General features: G+C 37.5%; 1 protein-coding gene across 1 annotated transcript in view; it reads right to left on the reverse strand.

Moving 5' to 3' along the window:
• Positions 1-19,901, reverse strand: part of TIGIT (T cell immunoreceptor with Ig and ITIM domains) — a 483,149-nt gene that overhangs the window by 23,367 nt on the left and 439,881 nt on the right. Inside the window, exon 4 of the mRNA XM_044072774.1 lies at positions 7,357-7,448. Within this exon, the coding sequence (XP_043928709.1) occupies positions 7,357-7,448 (92 nt within the window). The remainder of the gene's footprint in view (positions 1-7,356; positions 7,449-19,901) is intronic.

A 19,901-nucleotide genomic window follows, 5' to 3' on the forward strand; every position in this document is an offset into this window, starting at 1 on the left:
CAGATGAAGTGAACCATGCGTGTGTTTTTTTTTATCAGTTTGTCTTCTGTTTTAGTTAGCCTTAAAAAGACCCTTGTGGTCGTTATCCTAGTAAACACCTATGAACCTATAAGTCACATTTCAAGCTGTTTCATATCAGACGTCAATTTTGAATAGTATGATGGCAGACTCTGGGTGGATCTTTGATGTGAACTTAATTTGAAATATTTAAGGATGCTTGTATATTAAATGCATGAGATGTTTGCTGACTAAAACTGACAGTGAAGCTATTGTGAAAAACAGTAAGCCATGTTTTCAACTTTTTCCATGTGTTATTTAAAAGACACAGTTGAGCTTTAATAATGCTACACAAAATGTGACCATATAACAAAGGTGAGAGTTCTTTTCTCACATTCAGTATGGCCAAATATAGTTTATGACAAAAATATCTATTTGAAAACTGCATTTGAATGTTGCACAAAAAAACTAAAATGAATGTATTGTTTGTGTGTGTGTGTGTGTGTGTGTGTGTGTGTGTGTGTGTGTGTGTGTGTGTGTGTGTGTGTGTGTGTGTGTGTGTGGTGTCTCTGCGTGTGTCTGTCTGTCAGCCTGGCTAGGGTAATGGAGTAGATGGGAAAGTGAGCTTATGGTTTGGTACTTTTGCTCTAACAGCATTAAATTATTTGATACATGAATCACTTCCACAAGGTTCTGAAGGAGCAAACCATGACTATTTTGTGCACATGACCTATGCTGGAGTCAAAGAAACTGTTGGAGACAACCTTGGGAAGAATGTTCAATATCGCTAACCTCTACATGTGTCTACTATATAATGTAATTAATGGAAAGGCTAGGACAGCAGGTATGGGCATCAAACTCAGATGCAATGCTTATCTTCACTTATTTGTCTTTGCCGATAACTGTAGAGTGTATGCCAACAGCACACCCTTTGAAAGACTGCAACCTTAACTTTGACCACCATGTGTCCACTGTAGTAAGGACAGCTTTCTACGTAGCACACTTCATTATCAAAGGCATCACCTCTAGAGCAACAGAGGTTATAACTCCTCTATACTCATCACTAATCAGGCCCATAATTGAGTATCACTCCTCTTTTGGCAGGTACCGTACAAAGCACCTGCAACAATTAGAGAGACCTCAGAGGTTTTTAACAAAGAGGATCCAGGGACTCCAGCATGTGCCTTACACAGACTGACTAAAGTCCCTGTCACTATACTCAGTATCGAATAGACTTCTTAGGGGAAACTTATGCCTGGCTTACAGAGCAATCTCTGACCCAAACCTAACGAATTTGCTGCACATCCGTATATCAAATGGGACTTGAGACACCTGTTCCAGGGATCTAAATATGCCCTGCAACTTAAATAGGACATGCTGGAAGGACATATTTGTCTCCCAGTGACTGCTGCATCTTTGGAATAGACTTCCAATTCATGTGAAACAGAGCACCTCTATGACACTGTTCAAAAGGAACCTGGATGAGTGGATGGGGCATCGTAAATTCTTACGGGGATAATGACTCCTAGACATGGGCAGTTATTACTAAATACAGTCCTTGGCATTGACTAAAGTCATTGGTATTACAGTGGGATGAAACATCTAGGCTTGAAATGACTCCGGTTCAATAGCCTACTAACCTCCTATGATCCTGCAATACGATCACAGGTCATTGAAGGCTCAGAAACCATCTAAGGCTGGTTGAAAAGGGCAGTGTCAGATGAGCTATGGAGGAGCATTATACCAAGAGCCCCTTCAAAATGAAATGAATAGATGGGGCTAGGAGAAATCTCAATTCCATGATGGCAGAGGGAGCACAGACAATCTGTCAGAAAAATAAGTAAACGGTAGTCAATGAAGAAAACAAAGAAGGAATTGGGAAAAACACCATCATAAATGTAACTCCAGAAACCAATGTAAAATGAGTCAGTTGCATACTGCACTTATACAGAAAAGTCTAGATACTGTAGGCATAACTGAAATATGAATAATAATTGCACAGACTGTATCATTGTGATATTCTTATTTAGGATATGCAAAAGGCATGGAGGAAAAAAGGTGGCATTTGAAGTCTCTCTGTATCCCACAGATAAGATAAAGTGTACAGGGAAAGAGGCTGGTGATGATGATGATGATGTAAAAAGGAAAAGAAAGCTGACAAGTTTATTTTGAAACTAGAGTTGGAGGCAGGATGCCCCATGTGAGTAACTACAGTGTATAGACCTGCAGGTCCTATCAGGGGCTAGGATCCACCAAATTACGCATGCACTCAGGTCAGTTAACCACAGGTACCACCATGACTCGGTCATAATCCTTGGCTCTACGGAATATGAGCCCCACTGATGCAGACACAGCCTCTCATTTTACATGTGTTACAAAATAGACTAATAAAGACTGGTGATAGCCTCATAAAAGCAGACATTTTCAATGATAAAAGTGCAAACCACTCTATTAGATGGACATGATGAAGCTCAGGTGAAAGTGTTTTCGTAAATATAGTTCTATAGCTGTAGTTGATAGTGTGGCGTCATGTTTTTATTTTTTCAACATTTGTTTACCTGGAAAGTCTGACTGGGGCAGAGCTCATTTTCAGCAGAGACTAGGGAGAAATGTTCCAGATGCATGTCTTTTGAAATTTTTTTTTTTTTTGGTTTTTGTTTGTTAGAAGTTAAAACTAAAAATGAAAATATAACCTTTTAACTAAGAATGAGGTTCCACAGACAGACTGCTGAACTGGTAAACCCTCACGGGTCTTTCAGGACTATTCAAATAAGGGACTAACCTCTAAGCTATGGGATTGGCTCCTTGTTTTTCTAACTCCCAGATTTTTTCTCCAATCAGCTCCCATAGACCCTCCTACCATTGTCTGTAACTGCCTTTAAATAACTGACCTGTTGAATGTAATGTATTAATACAAGAATACTTGTAAATCTATCTGCTTAACCAAATAAACTACTGGAAACTTCAACAAGGTGTCTTTATTCCTCCGACAGGGAGAGTATCAGAGAGAGAGAGATTCTCCTAGATCTGCTATCTAATGTGATTTTATCTGGACAGTGATGGCATAACTATGTTAACTGTAAATCTTAATCTTGCAACAGTAATCTGGAAAGTGTGGACAAGTAGGGGTAAGATCTGTTTAACCAAATAAACTACTGGAAACTTCAACAAGGTGTCTTTATTCCTTTGACAGGGAGGGTATCAGAGAGAGAGATTCTCCTAGATCTGCTATCTAAAGTGATTTTTTCTGGACAGTGATGGCATAACTATGTTAACTGTAAATCTTAATCTTGCAACAGTAATCTGGAAAGTGTGGACAAGTAGGGGTAAGAAGGGGGAAGATAACTAGACCATGCTCTGGTGGAAGCTAGCCTTGATCAAAAAGAAAGATCTGCCACAAGGAATGTGAATTTTCTTCACCAAGTCTTCTAAGTCTTATCTAATACAAAGAGGATGATAGAGGCACACTGGTGAGTTGAGGTCAATTCATTATGTGGTTAATTATTCCTGCAGTAATACTAGTGTGCAACTATAGTGCAGTACAGGAGCAAAAGATCTTTGAGTACAGCTGGGTACTTAAGTCAGATGAGAAATACAGCTTTAAATACCACAGAAGAAATGCATGAAATGAGCTCTTAGGAGGAGTCAGGTGACTACATTAAAGATGAAGTAAAGAAGAGAATGAAATTATGTATCAGTAGGGGAGAAAGAGTCTTGTGAAGAGGAGATATCCGTATCATTTAATGAAACATGAGGAGGTCTAACATTGTTAAAGCAGGACTAATGCTATCAAGCATAGGACAAGTCAGCACCTGAACACGACTCATTCTTTTAGTTCCAGAATTAGTTGCAGAGTAAAAAAAATAACTTGGGGAAAAAATCCTCAAATTAGGGATTTTTTTAATAAGGGGACTTTTAACTTGTTAAGTTGAAAAGAAGAGGGCAAAATTAACTTTCTGTAATAACTACTAATCAGCATTTACTATTGTAACCATCATCTATTCTCAGAAAAGAAAATTTCAGTTTTAGGAAGCATGGAGCAAAATTTTTAGCTAAAAGTAACAACTTAGACATTTGCATCTGAAACTTCCTCATCTCCCAAGTCCCTCTCCTCTATCCATAATGTACCACCTGGGACCTTTATCTGTTTTTCTATACTTCAGCAAACAGCAACAGAGAAATGGTGGTGGGCTAAAGATTTTCCTTTGTGATATATTGGTGCAGTATGTTGTGAGTGCAGTAGATGTTGTAAGTGCAGTATTGCTTTCTTTTCTAGATTATTCATTAAAGATTCTGGCACCTTTTATAAGTTAAGCTGCCTATCCTTCCCTTGTGGAGAAATGTTATCTCCTTTTCTTGTTCACCTCTTTCATTGATGCAGTTGCTGTTTTTCTTTTGTTTGTTTTGTTTTTCATTTTACTATTCTTGTTACTCAGCCTAGCTGTTTAGTGTTAAAAATACTTTGTTGTTGCTTATTTCTGATATTGCTTTTGTTAGGAGTTTTTCTACTATTATTATTGTTATGGTACAAGTTTTTAAGGAATGTACCTATGGTAACAGGATTCCATCCCAGTAAAAGCATAAACAGTGCTTGTTTGGGAGGACAATATATTGTTCACAAATGTGAAGTTTGTCAAGGTTTCTCCCCAAGACAGCATAAAAACAAACTGGAGTTTTTCCTTTATAAAAAAATCTCATCAGAACCAAATCCCTCATCTTTAGTCTCAATGTCAGCCTCAGGACCAAACCTCAAAAACATAACATGAAGTTAACGCATAACATCTACAGGTCAACAACAGGCAAAATAGAAAATAGAGGAAGAGGTTCTTACATTAATTTCATGACTTGTGGAGAGTAAATCTCATATCAAATTGTCTAAATCAGAGAGTTTGACTTTTTGCCTGACAGAGAAGTCTTGCAGATCCAAACCGGTACTGCATGGCTGTGACAAGTCTATGAAAGCCATTCCAGTGGCTTAGTGGAAGATGTTTTCAGTCTCATCCTTAACAGTTTCCATAGTGGATAGAAGACTCTACTCTGTTTTCATGCTTTCTATATGTCTTCTAGATTGTTCTCATTGAAGCACATCAGAACTAATACAGAAGATACAAACATTGATTAGTTCCCGCTCCATGATATTTAAGACAAGACTATACTCCATCTCCTCTAGATGATATCCAACTTAGAGAGATATTAGAAATTATACAGCAAAGACAGGATTGCCCATGGACTCTTTATCCTGCCATAGAATTGGGAGGGAGTCATTGTCAATAATAGACTATCCAAGGTATCTTGTCACATACAGAGGGCAACACATGCATCAGTATTCTAGAGATTAGGGTAGTCCATCTCACACATGCTGCAGGATGTGACAGACATCCAATTCAGCAATATGACAGTGGTTTTTTATATGACTAAGAAAGAGGAGCTTGTTCCTATCCTTTGTGTTTAAGAAGCAGTGAAGGCTTGGGAGTGGGCTATGTTAACTAACTACTTTCCAATAGTGAAATACTTTCAAGTGGACACCAGGTCATGAGTTAACATGCTGATCTACTGATGCCACACTAGTGGTCCATCATCCATCAGTAGTCAGGAGTTTGTTCCATCACTTATGGAAGCCATGCTGCGATATATTTGGCCATCAAATAAATGCCAAACAGCAATTTGTATATTTCATCACTCAACCTGAGGAACACCCCAGGGATGCTATTATCCAGAAGTGACCCTCTTAGCTTTTTTACATTTGTCCACATTTCCTGTGATGGTGAGGTTCATCTAGAAAACCAAACAGCACAAGTACAAAATTATTCTGATAGCCCATGTTGACCTCATCAAGTTTGGTTCCCATTGCTCATGCATCTTCTCTTGGAGAATCTTCTTCACCTCCCTTGGGGACCCCACCATCCCATCCTTAAGGCAAGCCCCATTCAAGTTTCCATTCCTTAGGTCTAACTGCATGGTTTCTCCAATGTTATTGATGGCCAGTAATCTTGCTTTTTCATCTAGAGTTGTACAAATTATTGCATCTTCACAGATGCTAAATACTAGAAGAAAAGCACATGGATACATTTTACTATATGGGATTTGTCTAAAGGTGATTATCTTTATATAATTGCAATACTTTACATTTTAGAGTACTTATCAGAGATTTATGTCTGCAGTCTTACTTACTTGTCTATTAAAATTAATTCCATCCATAGATCTGTTTTTACTCAAGGCTTAGTTTACTTGTAGTTGGGACCCTCACATGTTTGTAAATCCTTTCTAAAAGGCAACTTTCTCTTAAGACTACCAATAAAGAATCCCATTCCTTCATAGGATCTCTATTGTCTGCTGGAGAAACTCATCTTTCTCAAATTTTCAATCAGTATCTGCTACAGAAGTGGAGTCCATGTCATGAAAAACAGTTGTGGCAATCACTTCAGTGAAAAGAATTTCTGAGTTGCAAGCCATATTAGTATCTTTACCTAGTCTTTCATATGGATAGAGTATCCATGCATACCAATCCACGTCTAAAGTAGCTACTGAAACATATCTAAGTAATCCACAGCTTACTGGTTTTCTTTCTCAACTGTTCTAACATAGGATAACACCTTTATTATTGCATGTATGTACATAGACAACTCATATTTTATGTGAATAGAACCAAATCCATTTGAAAAGTTCCTCAGCTAGTCATATATTTTTCTAAAAAGATGCTTGGATGCAAGCTATCCAAAATGGCCTGAGCTTAGAGGTGGAGTGATTGCATTAAACTTTGCAAAGAAAAATACAGTAAGCATTCGCAGTCTGAATCTAGGGTGCATTTTCTCAGGGCAGTGGGTACCTGCTGAGCTTTTTTCAGCAGTATAGCCTTGGATGATGTTAGTGCAGCAACTCTGCAGACTATATTGAATATTTTAGTAAGACATTATAAGCTGGATGTAATATCAAGAACTAGTCTTCCTTCAGGGCAGCAGAAATCAGAGGTATGTTTCCAGAAAGTAGACCACCCATAAAGATTAGCTTGGGACTGTGTCTTGGTGTCACATGAGTGGGCTTCCTCCTGAAAGGTACAAAAGCTATAAGCTGACCATAATAATAGATCTTGCAGTCTAAATACTGTTTTGATCTGTGAAATTTTGTTTCTTGTTTCTTGTTGGTAATATGCATTTTTAGAAACAATACACTTTCTTTTTTCACCATTGTCCAGTAAATAAATAAAGGCAAGTGCTAAAGTGACCAGTTTTTCATAGAAGGAAATTGTAGTTTACTGGATAATGTTGTTGCAATATCCTATATTATGTGGCAAACAATAACAGACTTCATAACACTGCAAGATAAAATGCAAGCTGTATATGTAGCTCACCTGATACCTACCCTTATGTACAGCAGTACACCTATGAAAGCTCCCATCAGCACCAGCACTCCACACACGGCTACAGTGATCTTCACAAGGGAAACCTCAGGCCCTGGAATAGAAGTCAGACCTTTATCACAAGATTGCTGTTACAGGTGGTGTTTGTGAATACCATAGAACAGATCTGACTGCAAAATACATACTTAGATCTGTAGCAATTAATGACAACCTTCATTTGGCTGAGACAGTTATTTGTTTTCTCACAATTTGTCATGAGTACATTCATACATTACAGGTGTAAAGTATGCCAGTTTCATGCACTCAAAACAGCACTTCCAACAGCTGTAAAATTAAAATGTCTAGGAAAAAGCAAGGTCTTCTGGTAGTTAGCTTGCTTGAGCATATTATTCCTAATTGTGAAATGCCTAATACTTTCCTTTGTTAGAAGACTCCTGCTTAGGAAAGATTGTAATATACTATGTATAAATCCATGCAGTAGAGTCCGAAAATATACAAGGAACTGAATGAGGAAATTAAAACAAATTAATGCTCATGTCATTATACATGGCATGGTACCCTCCAGATGCTTCTAGACTGCTGACATAATCTAGTCTGATGTTTTAATTGGAATCTTAGCTCCTGGAAAGTCGAAATACTCACAGTTATGACTCTTTTCAAGAGGAGTACTATAATTGTATAATAACATATACAAGCATAACAAGTATGTCTAAAACGAATGTCACTGACAGATGCATTTATTTATTTATTGAGTTTGTTTAGGGGGGATCATTTATCTGGGACAGATATCATCTATTCCCATCATCTTTTCCCATTTCAGTGGAGGCCCCAGGAGAAAAGTTCCAGATGAAATGCTCAATAAAATACGTATATCTATGTTGTACATTAAAGTAAGTAAAAATAATAATTCCTTTTACAGTAATGCAAGCTTTATACAATGTCACTATTATGATAATTATTAAATTAGTAGTAAGCCGTAAACATATTAAGTTACTGAGTGTATAGTGAAAAATAATTGAATCAGATTATACTGTCTGAGTAGTAACAGAACAGGGTTGATTCATTCAGAAAGTAATATTTATATCCTAGTAGAAGAAGGAAGAAGATGGGTCACGTGATGGTGTGGAAACAGTATGAGGATCAGGAGAGTCGGAAGAAAGAGAAAAAAAAGAAATAAAAGGTGACAAAAACTAGTGTGTGTGGTTGATGTGGAGGGTGACAAGAGGATGAATAGATGAAGTTAACTGTAATGTCCTCGTGTTGTGTTGCAGAGAACAGTTGGGAGAAGATAGTGACAGATTATCCAGGAGCAGTACATGTGCATAGGCAAGTATTTAACAGGTAACCCTTTAGATGTAGTTTAAGGAAATGCTATTTTGTATTAGTCTAAGACTGAGAGAGATTAAGGTCCATATTTTGGAGAGGTAGGAGGAGTACCTGCTGAATTGTTTGATTTGGTTGAAGTCAGCTGCATTTGTTCGGCAGATCAAAGCAGAGATTAAGGGAAGTGTAGTATTTAAGCAATAACCGATGATGTGGTGTGGTATATTGAAGATTTACCCATGGTTGTTGTGGTTTAATCACGAGGGCGAAGCCCAAGTGATTAAATAAAGCCAATTGTGGGTAAATTTCAATATACCATAACCACAGAGTCAGTTATTGCCATTAAACAATAACATTATTTAAGAAAAAAAAACACTTTTCTTAAATAATGTCTTTGTATAATGGTGCATTAATGTTCTTTTGTGACTGGTGTTATACTGCTGCATTGGTTTGATGTACTGCACATGCATATGGGACTTGCATTCCCACGCATACCCAGTACATCAATGCTTTGAAAAGGAAACAACACATAAAAGAAAGTCCCCGCTGCTCCATTTTTGTTTTGATATTATTAAAAAAAAGTTTGGGCTACTTTAGGGGTAGGATAGAGAGACAGAATGGAGGAAATGCAAAGAAAATCAAGCATATGCCTTTAGTTTTAAATAACGTACCTGATTTTCTTTGTATTTCCTCCATGCCACCTCTCAGATATGTCGGAAGTATGGACTATAGTTTTTTTTTCTTTTTTAATTTTTGTTGAAAACAAAAAAGTTTTGGAATATACGAACGGAAAGAAGTCCGGGTGACTGAACCTTTTCTGTTGGTATATTGTGGAATTTACAATGGGCACGCTGGCTGGACTGTTCAATCAGCATGCACGTTTTTGAATACTAATGGCCAGTCACTGTAGAATTTAGAATAGTGTATAGGCTTGAACATTTAGTAGGTTAGCATGTGATTTTTTTGGGAAGGGAATAGTTGTGAGTTTTTTACGAAATGGCTTAGTTCTAGCCATTGGAGTTGCTTTAGTGCAAGGTAGTAGTGAGACCTGTAATGGTGATGTCTAACAAATTTAGCTATTTTATTATATAGTGTTTGAGTAAGGAATTGAAGGTTATTCAGTAAGGAAGCTGCATATAGGAGAGTTGGAATGAGACTGGATGCAGCAATGTTTATTTTGACTTTATCTGTTATGAAGATTTGACTCTACAGAGACCTTAACATTTTTGGTGAGTTTTCTTTATAGCCTGATATACATGGTGGCTGAATTTCAGATTTTCACCAATAGCAACTCCCAGTAAGCCCCAGTGGGGGGCAGCACAGTGGTACAGCAAATAGCTTTGTTGCCTCACAGTAAGAGGTTCCCTGCGTCGATTCTTAGCTGGGGTGCCTTCTGTACCGAGTCTGCATGCCCTCCTTGTGTTGATGTGGGCTTTCTCTGGGAACTCTGCTTTCATCCCACATTCCAAACACATGCAGTAGGTGGATTGGACACTCTAAACTGACAGTAGGTGAGAGTGCATGGAACTACTGTGGCAGGGCTAGCCCCCCCCCCAGTGGTGTAAACTTTGGCTTTAGATGATTGTCATTTTTGAAGTGACACACCAACCCCATGTGCAAAAATGGGAAAAGGGGTTGTGGATGGATGGATGGATGGATGGATGGATGGATGGATGGATGGGGATGGATGGATAGATGGATAACCCCCAGTAACTTGGTAAGGTTTACAAGTTCTGTCATAGTGTGAGTCAAAGAGATAACTAAGAAATTGTTTTTTTCTGGTTTGATAGTTGATTTGAAGTAAACAGGATCAATTTAAATGTTGGGGGGATTTAGGAATAGTTGCAAATCAGTAAGCCCAGTCTCGATATGGCAGGGAAATTTTTGTGTGAGATGTTGTAATTTGTCTAAGTTATTGACAGAGCAGATGAATGCACAGTCATGTAATTTATAAAAAATGTTGAATAGTAAAGGACATAATATTGAGTCTTGAGGGACACCAACTTTTACTGGAAGAAAAGTAGAGATGTCATTTTTACATTTTGCAGCTTGTTCTCTGTTTGACAGATAACATTTCAACCAAGGCAGAGACAGGTAATGCATTCCTAGAGAAGCCAGTCTGGTTAGCATTTTTTGGTGTGAAAGGCTTTAGACAGATCTAGGAATATAGCTGAGACTAGGTTACCACTGTTTCTCTGTTGGTTTACTGCAGCTGTAAAACTCAGGAGGGTGGTTGTGGTGTTCTGATAGGGCTAAACACCATGCTGAGAGGAGAAGGCTAATCAGTTGTCAGTAACATCATTAATAAGTTGAGTTTGAACATATTTCTTGATAATTTTAGATGAAGGGAATGGGATAACTAAGGGTCTGCAGTTGGATAGATCAGTAGAATTTCCACCTTTATGTAAGGGTATAATAAAGGATTTATTTACACAGAGGAGGAACATATTTTTGGTTTAAGAAACAGTTTAAGATGGATATTGCTAGAGCATTGGCAGCAATTTTGATAAATTCAGCTGGCAAGTTATCAATGGAAAGAGTTCCAAGTTTCAGGGTTTTAAGTAGTTTATCGATAGTGGAAACTGGAACCGGTTGTAGAGAGAGTAAGAGAGTATGGCTTAGGGTATGAGAGAGGTATACCATTAGAAGAATGTGTTGAATAAAGGAAACCAATGCAATAAAATGGGAGTTGAACTGATTACCTTTGCTTTCACTTGGAGCTATGGTGGTGGGGTTTGTTTGAGTAGTTGCTCAGGATGCAGTAGCTGGTTAATGATAGCACTGAAAAGTTTAGGATTAGTCTGATTAGTTAATTGAAGTTTAAGAATTTTATTTTATTTTATTTTATTTATTTATTTTTTTATGAGTTTGAGTTCGGCTTTGGTGTCATTTCTAAAATGCTTATTATGTTTGGTGGTTAGGAACAGACTTTGTTTGCTTCCATGTTTTCCATGCTTTATATCTTTTCATATTCATGGTGCTGTGATTGATTTTATTCTTTTAGTTCTAATGGGTGTAGCCTCATTTGATATTTTAAGGATTGTTGAATTAAATAATGCTACAGCTTCATCTGGGCTTGTAGTATTTAGAACTTTCTAGTTGACTGCTTTTATGATAGAGATAAATAAGTCTTTCTTAACAGTAGAAAGATTGTGAACATGGTTACAGCGGTGTTGTTTTTGGTTGGATTTTTACTGTCTTATAGGGAAGGTTGGTAGGTGATAGCTTAGGGTAGCTTGCAGGGAGCCACTAGAGGTAATTTTTTTTGAGGGTATTGGTGATAATTCAGTCAATTATGGAAGTTATGTTAATGGATGCCTTATATCTAGTAGGTGCGGAGATTAGCTAAGAAAATCCATATAAGTTAATGACATTAGTAGGGCTGTCAGTATTTATGGATTAGGTTCATAGGTTCATACTAGGCTGTCTGCCCAAGGGCATTTATAAGCCTAGCCAGAGTTTTGTGGCTTTCGCCACCCCTTTAGTTTGGAGGATACTATGCCCATTATTTTGCTGTGCCTCTGTCAAGCAGTGACACTGAGGTAATCCCTGGGGTATATCTGCGATATAGGTTCATAGAAAAATGTAATGTTGAAAGACATTTCCAGAACAATAGGTTCATAGATTAGTACTAAGCTAACTGCCCTTGCGAGCCATTTTAAGCCTAGCCAATTATCCCTTGTGAGACTCAAACCCTGCACCTTATGTTTGTAAGGCAAACACCCTAACCATTAGGCCACCGATTGCCAGTCAATATTCAGGTTGCCTAGTATTATGGTCTCATGTGAGATACTGGCTGAAACCCAAGAAAGCAACTCTTTTGCTGGAATTATTCTGTCTCCAGGGGGTATGTAAACACTTATTTTAGACTGAATTTTGTGTGCATTAATTTTAAGAGAGTGTATAAGCATTTCAACATTATGAATTGAAAAATGTTCTATATGATATAAAGACAGATTTAAAGCTTTTTTAAAGATTATGGCTACCCTCTTTTCTATGGATTCTGTCTAAAAATAATAATAATAATATAGTGAAAACATGTAAGATATAACCTTCCTTTATATTTTGCGCAAGCCATGTTTCAGTGATAACTCTTGTATTTGGATCATAGTATGCTAGCCAAATGTACTTCTGGCAGCATATTATATATGCTCCTGAGACTGACAGACAAAAGTTGAAGACCTGTACAATTTGTAATTGGTGTGTTAGGGGTAGGCATAGGGTGGTGTGAAGAGGGGTTGTTGTGTACGATACGGTTGGTTGGACCTAGGTAGGGGTGGATTTCAAACATTTTTAGATACTGTAAAAAAAGGATGCAAGAGTAAGGTTGTTGATTTTTAGGTTAGGTCTAGTGTTTAGATTGTGGAGGATAGAATGGGTGTGTAGATATTTATTATTAAATAGATGTTTAGTAGTAAACAGACTTGTAGAAAATGAGAAATAAGCCCATATTGGAGTGAATGACTTGAGGATTACCTTTCTGGACTATATGAAAGAGACATGACAGAACTCTTTGATTATGTGTCCCACTGTCCCAGACAGGTATGTCCCTAGCCCTAAGCATTACCCTACTCTCACCTAGAATGATGCCACAATATAAACAAAAAAATGATTGACCTCAACAATTGGCTCAGCTTCTGATATCTGTCCAGGGAGATTCAGTCTCTGTCAGCCTGGGATGATATGGTAGACAGACCTCACTGCTTTGCTAGAGATGGTCTGCACCTGCCCCCCCCCCCCTAAGCTTTCAGGTACTAGCAAAGGCCCTTGCCTTGCCTCCCATAGTGCCTTTTTTAGGCATTGTAAAAATAACAAATTTTCCAATTTAACAAAATCTAATCAAGACAAACTCAGGGTTGTGCTGCTTAATGCTAGGAGTTTAAACATGAAACTGCACTCCCTGGAAGCATTCCTCACCTTAGAAGATGCTGCCGTCTTTGCATTTACCAAGACATGGTTCAAGGCCACTGAGAGCACTTGGCCATGAAAAGCTAAAATACCTTCCACACATTCAGACCTCAAAATGAGCATGAAGAAACCAAAGCTGGAAGTGTATCCATGTTCATTACAACTAATAATACCTCTGAGTCTATAGCATCATAATTCAATGCTCACTTTATCAATTCAATAACCTCCCTCTTAAACAACTCTGACTCAACCCTTACAATAACCACCTGTACTGCATCTAGTCCTAACTCTTTCTTTATTAAACCCATATAAACTATTTACATTAGAAAAGCTCCTAGCTAAATTAAAACCCTGTACTCGTGCAGCTGATCAACTCCCCAATGAATTTCTAAAGCTATCTGCTGCTTCCATCTGCTATCTTATATATATTCTAATCAACTGCTCCATTTCTGAATAATATGTACCACTCCTCTGGAAAATATTTCATATCATCCTCCCCTACACAAAGGTGGCTCCTCTGCAGACTTCTCAAACTATCGCCCCATCTTTCTAACTGACAGCAGTCTACCAGGTGGGAAAAACAAACCCCCCCTTTTTCCCATCTCCATCAGAGTCCCCCAAGGATCCATCCTCAGACCTCTCCTCCATCATATTCACCAATAACCTCAGTACCTCCACTCATCTAGCTTCTACCATTCAATATGCCAATGATGTCTCTCTAATCTGATCTGCCCCCTTTTTTCAAGAATTACAAGACAAAATGCCAAAAGCTCTCCAAGACATTGAACACTACCTCACCCTCCATCAACTCTTACTTAACCCCAACAGAACTAAGCTCATGGTTTTCGGTAATAATAAAAAAAAAACGAATAACCCACCCCCTGTCTCCATCTACTCTGCTAATTGCACAAAAATTGAACCTGTTAATCAAACCAAGCTTCTAGAAGTAACAACAGACAACAGTCCGAAATTCGACAAACATATATCCCTACCAATTAAAAAGTACACATCAAACTTGGCTCATTCTATAGGGACAGACCATACCTAACCAAAATGCCAGACTATCCACAGCAAGAACCCACCTGCTATCCACCCGCCTTTATTGTTCCCAAAGTTTTACCAACCTGTGCAAGTCTGACTTGAACAACCTAGACACATGCTATAACAAAATAGCAAAGTTTGCCACTGACCTTCCCCACAAAACATATCACTGTTCTGCCCTTCACCAACTCAACTGGATGGAATTACCCAACCTATTATCTCTCAACCAACTAACCATTGCCCATAGTATCATCCATAATCCCAACAACTGACCTGCTCTCATTGACCTAATTCAACCAAAAACAAACCTTAGGGCCCTTAGATCATCTGATAAATTAATTCTAAAGGTAACAAAATCCCTTAACTACTATGGAGTCTCCCTATACTCCAATAAAATGCCCAAATCCTGGAACGTACTATCCCAACATATCCTGAAAAATCCTGACAGTCATCACTTCAAACTGCTCCTAAAAGAATACCTTACTACTCACCGGCTATGCTCATGCACAGTCCCTGGGTAAGTTCACCAGTATGTTATCTCTTACCTCTTACCCTAACTAGATCAACTGTGTACTCATACCAAACTATATGGTCTGAGACAGCAAGTTACAAAAAAAGTTTGTTTATTCCTGGTATCAAGATTTGTATACTAGGCTGTACATTTTTAACTAGCCTTCCTGCAGCTTTCATCAAATACTTCTGCATTTGTACTCTGAATGTTATATTCCGCTGTATCTTTCTTCACTGCTGTTTTTTTTTCTGTCAATTACTTGTGGAGCTTTTCTCTCCAGGTCTTTGCTGAAAATGGGATCTCAGTAAACATGCATAAATAAATAAAATACATTTTGAGGCTGGTCAAACAGCATGGCTCTCTTAAACTACTCCATGTCCAATTAACTAATGGGAATGTACAATATTACATCATTGCTAGCTATAGATCCCCCATCATGAGCCAGGGTAAGCACACCGCCTACCTCAATTTACTGGAATCCCTCACCATACAACCTAACAACTTTGTCATGGGTGATTTCAACTATGCTTCCATAGATGGGGGACATACGCGAACAAAAACACACTCACCCAGAGGTTCCTGGACTTTGTTAACACAAATGCTCTGAAACAAGCAGTCTGCACCCCCAGTAGGGGCTCTAATGTTCTGGACATAGTACTAACCAACACGGGGAGGTCACTGTACTTCTCCATGTGTGATGCCCCCCCGGTTAGTTCAGACCACAAATCAGTCCAGTTTAAAGTAACTCCTGGAACTGAAACCCTCACAGGAACAAAAACTATAAAAGACTTTACCAAAGCTAACAACAGCCTACTAAGCAGTGGTATAAAAAGCTTCATACCACCTACAATCACAAACATCAGTAATCACTAAGAAGAAGTGTACACAAATGTCCTGTACAAACACTTAAGCAACTGCATAAACTCTGCTATACTTGACCAATCAAAACCAGGTCTTTCCATAAAAACAAGCCAGCATGGTGGGCTTCAAGTATAAGCAGATTATATAACAACAGGAAAAAACTGTTGTCCAAAAGCAAGAGGGATATCACTCTCCTGGAAAGAGTTCCCCTCCTAAGCCTAAACAAGAAAATCAGAAATTGTGTAAAGTCTTCTAAATCATGAAACTAAAATTGCATCTCTAGCCAAAGATAATCATAACTTCATCCATAGTCTAAAAGGGAATGCCCAGCTATGTGCCAAACTGGTTATAGATGGGATAACTCATATTACACTGGAAGATATTGCCAATCTGCTAGCTGACAGATTGAGTGCAAATATCACCCTCCTATCCCCACCTACCATATCTCAAAGCATACGTGACACCAGCCATCTGCATAGTATCTATAGAGAACTGGTCATCTCTGCACTCGACAAGGCCAAAAACCTGGCCTCAATGAAACTAGATAATATCCCAGGTTGTTTACTAAACAATCTAAAACAAGATCTTGCAGACCCACTTGGTGTTCTCTTTATTCGTAGCTTGAAAACTGGCTATGTTTCTGCAGAATGGAGAACAGCAACAGTAATTCTCCTGCACAAAGAGGGGCCAGCAACGGACCCTGGAATCTACAGAACCATAAGTCTAACTAGCCTCATCTGCAAGGCCATGGAAAGAATTATCATGGACCTTATAAACAAGGACATAAGCTACCTCCAAACGCTGGACCCAACCCAATTTGGCTTTGTTAAGGGTAAATTATTTATTTACTTAGTTTAGTTAGTTAGTTAGTTAGTTAGTTAGTTAGTTAGTTAGTTAGTTAGTTAATTAGTTAGTTAGTTAGTTGACATCTGATAACCAGGAAAATACAACTTGGTACAGATTACCAATTTTCAGCGGAGGCCTGGGTTGAAAAGCTCCACATCGATTATGCACAATACAAGAATATTAATATTGAGAAGAAATAAACTTCTGCACAGATTTTTAAAATACTAAGTTGATACAGGGATGTTTACAAGCAGTTTAAAGTACATCTTAGATATAGACATTAAACAGTAAGAAAAAAATTACATATGCAAAAATTTATATAGGTAATAGAATACAATTTTTGAGTTCTACTAGTAATAAAGAATACATAGTTAGGTACAGGGTTATTCTAGTGTGAGTAAATTATGAGCCAGAGAACAATTTAGCATGTAGTTAAGGAGAATACAAGGTGATTACAAGGAGAAATCATGGAAAAATACCAGCTGTTAATATTAGCTAAAAGCTAGATAGGTGAGGAACATGAGCATAACCAATATTTGGAAAGATTTTCTTTAAGAAGAGACTTGAAATTTTGGTAGTGATGGACTTAACGGTTAGTAAGTGGCAGGTTATTCAAAGCTGTAGCTATGCAGTAAGAATAGAGACTGTGATCACTGTAACTTATGACTTTATGAATAGATGCAAGATGTTTATCACAAGATCGAAGCTCCCGATGAGGAAGATTGTATTTTAAGATGAAGGAGATGGTTGGAGAGACTAGGAGGTTGCAGAGTAGTTTTTGAGTTAGGAGTAGCTGGTTCATGTGTATTTGCTGTGGAAGCTCAAGACAGTTAAGTTGTTTAAGAGATAGGAGTGATGAGATTTATGAGGTTGGGCAGTGGCAGATTTAGTTATTTTGTTGTAACATTGTTCAAGTTTGGTTTTCAGGGTGGTGCTTAGGTTAGAATAGGTGAGGCATAAATAAGGGAAGGTAAGAGGTATGTTTGGGCAAGATTTGCTCTAGTAGAGTTTGTTATAGCATACCAAGTTTTTGGTGGGTTAATTTGATAGTCTTATTTTTATGCAAGTCAAATTTGAGATTGTCATCAATAGTAGCACCTAGTAGTTTGGTATGAGGAACAACATCTATTACTGTGCTGTTTAATGAAGATATTCTGAATGATCCTTTGATGAGACAGTGTTGCTTAGGAAAGAATAAGAGGAGTTTGGTCTTCTTGGGATTGAGCAAGAGCTGGTTGTTGGAAATCCAGGCTTCTATGTAGCTAAAGGTGTTTTGTGTCAGTGTTTGTAGTCCAGTGAGATTGTTAGAAGAGCATGTTAGGGTAGAGTCATCCACATACTGGACTAATGTTGCATGCTTGGATCCAGACGAAAGGTTGTTAATAAATATGTTAAAGAAGAGAGGGTCTAGGATGGAGCTCTGAGGAATGCTAGTGATGACTGGTAGATCGGGAGATAAAGAACAGTCCCATTTGATGGACTGATATCTGTAAGCTAGGCAACTGGAGAATCAACCAAGGATGGAGAGCTGAGATAGGAGTCGAGGATAAGAGACAGTATAAAATGCTTTAGACAGGTAAAGGAATAAGGATGAGACAAAGTTAAATCCAAAGTGCAAAGGAGAGGTCGGATAAAATTCAAATACCGAAGTTTAATGTCCAAAAAAGATAAATTCACAAGGCACACCAAAGAAATAACATCAACGCCTTAAAAGTTTCCCTCAGTCATATTATGTAGACTTCATCAGATAAATCATTGCAAACAACAAGCTGTATTTATAATAACATCAATTAACGTACTCATTGTACTAATCAAATTTAAAAGGGAAATGTAAGTAGAACTCTGTTTCTAAAAACCATTCACATAAAAAGAAAAAACATGTTCAACAGTATACGAAATTATACCTTATTCCAATAAATAAATAATTTTAATAACTTTCTCTAGATTAAAAACATTAAAATTGAAAAAACTTCACAAATCAATCAATTTAATAATGAGTTAGTGTATAGGTATCATTGTAACTCTAATTTTGTAAGTTTGCCTTTTAGGCTAATACCCTCTAGTGGTCATTTTGTGAAAGTGCTTATAGAGGTCTTAGAGCTTGGCTGCTCTTAATTTTAACACAGGTTTAATGGAAATAAATTTGTTTAAACCTGGTGGTTGGTCCACTTGGAGGGTTACTTGCCACTATAACTCTCTGAACTCAATCAAATCTTCCCAAGGACCCCCTCTAATGTTACTTTTAACTTGCTCTAATACCATAAACACATAGATAGCATCTTTGTATTGCTCACTATGTTTAAATAAGGCATTGGTTCCTTTCTTAGTTTGTATTTCATAAATATGTTCATATTCTCTTTTTGAGTTTCCTCTCTGACTTACCCACATAAAAGGAACCACATATTTTACAAATTGCTAAATAAATTATTCCTTTAGTTTCACAATTGTAAAACTCTGCCCCACATATCCATCTATTCCTACATTCCAAGTAGTACTTCTCCATGTTTATTATGTAAGGGCATTGATTACATCTGCCACATTTGTAAGTACCCTGTCTCTGCTTATTAATCGTTACTCCATTTTTATTTTCTAGGATACCTTTGATACTACTAGAATTCTTATAAATTATTTTATGTGAAATATTGCTCAAATTTTCCAAATCAGAAAAAGCCACAAATCTTTGTCATTCTCTCAAAAATATTGTTTTGACATAGTTATTTACCCCATTATATTCTAGAATTAGTGCTTGCTCAAATTTATCCACCAGATCATCCCTGTTAGCATTGTCAACATTAATTTTGTTATTAATAATAGGTTTAAACTTGTTTAACCTTCCTTTTACAACTTCCTCTCTAAATTTCTTTACATAATCCAGTGGGTATCCTCTCTCTAGGAACATTTTTGAAGTAGCTCACATTCCTTAAAGAATTCACTTTCAACACTTGTCATTCTGCTACCTCTTACAAATTGTCCCTTAACAATGTTCTTTTTACAATGCATAGGATGTGCACTTTCATAATGAAGAAATGAATTACAAAACGTTGGCTTTCTATAAAT

The sequence above is a fragment of the Protopterus annectens genome, chromosome 5.part1 (genome assembly GCF_019279795.1).
Source record: "Protopterus annectens isolate FY-2018-M chromosome 5.part1, PAN1.0, whole genome shotgun sequence".
In the NCBI taxonomy this organism is placed as follows: domain Eukaryota; kingdom Metazoa; phylum Chordata; order Ceratodontiformes; family Protopteridae; genus Protopterus; species Protopterus annectens.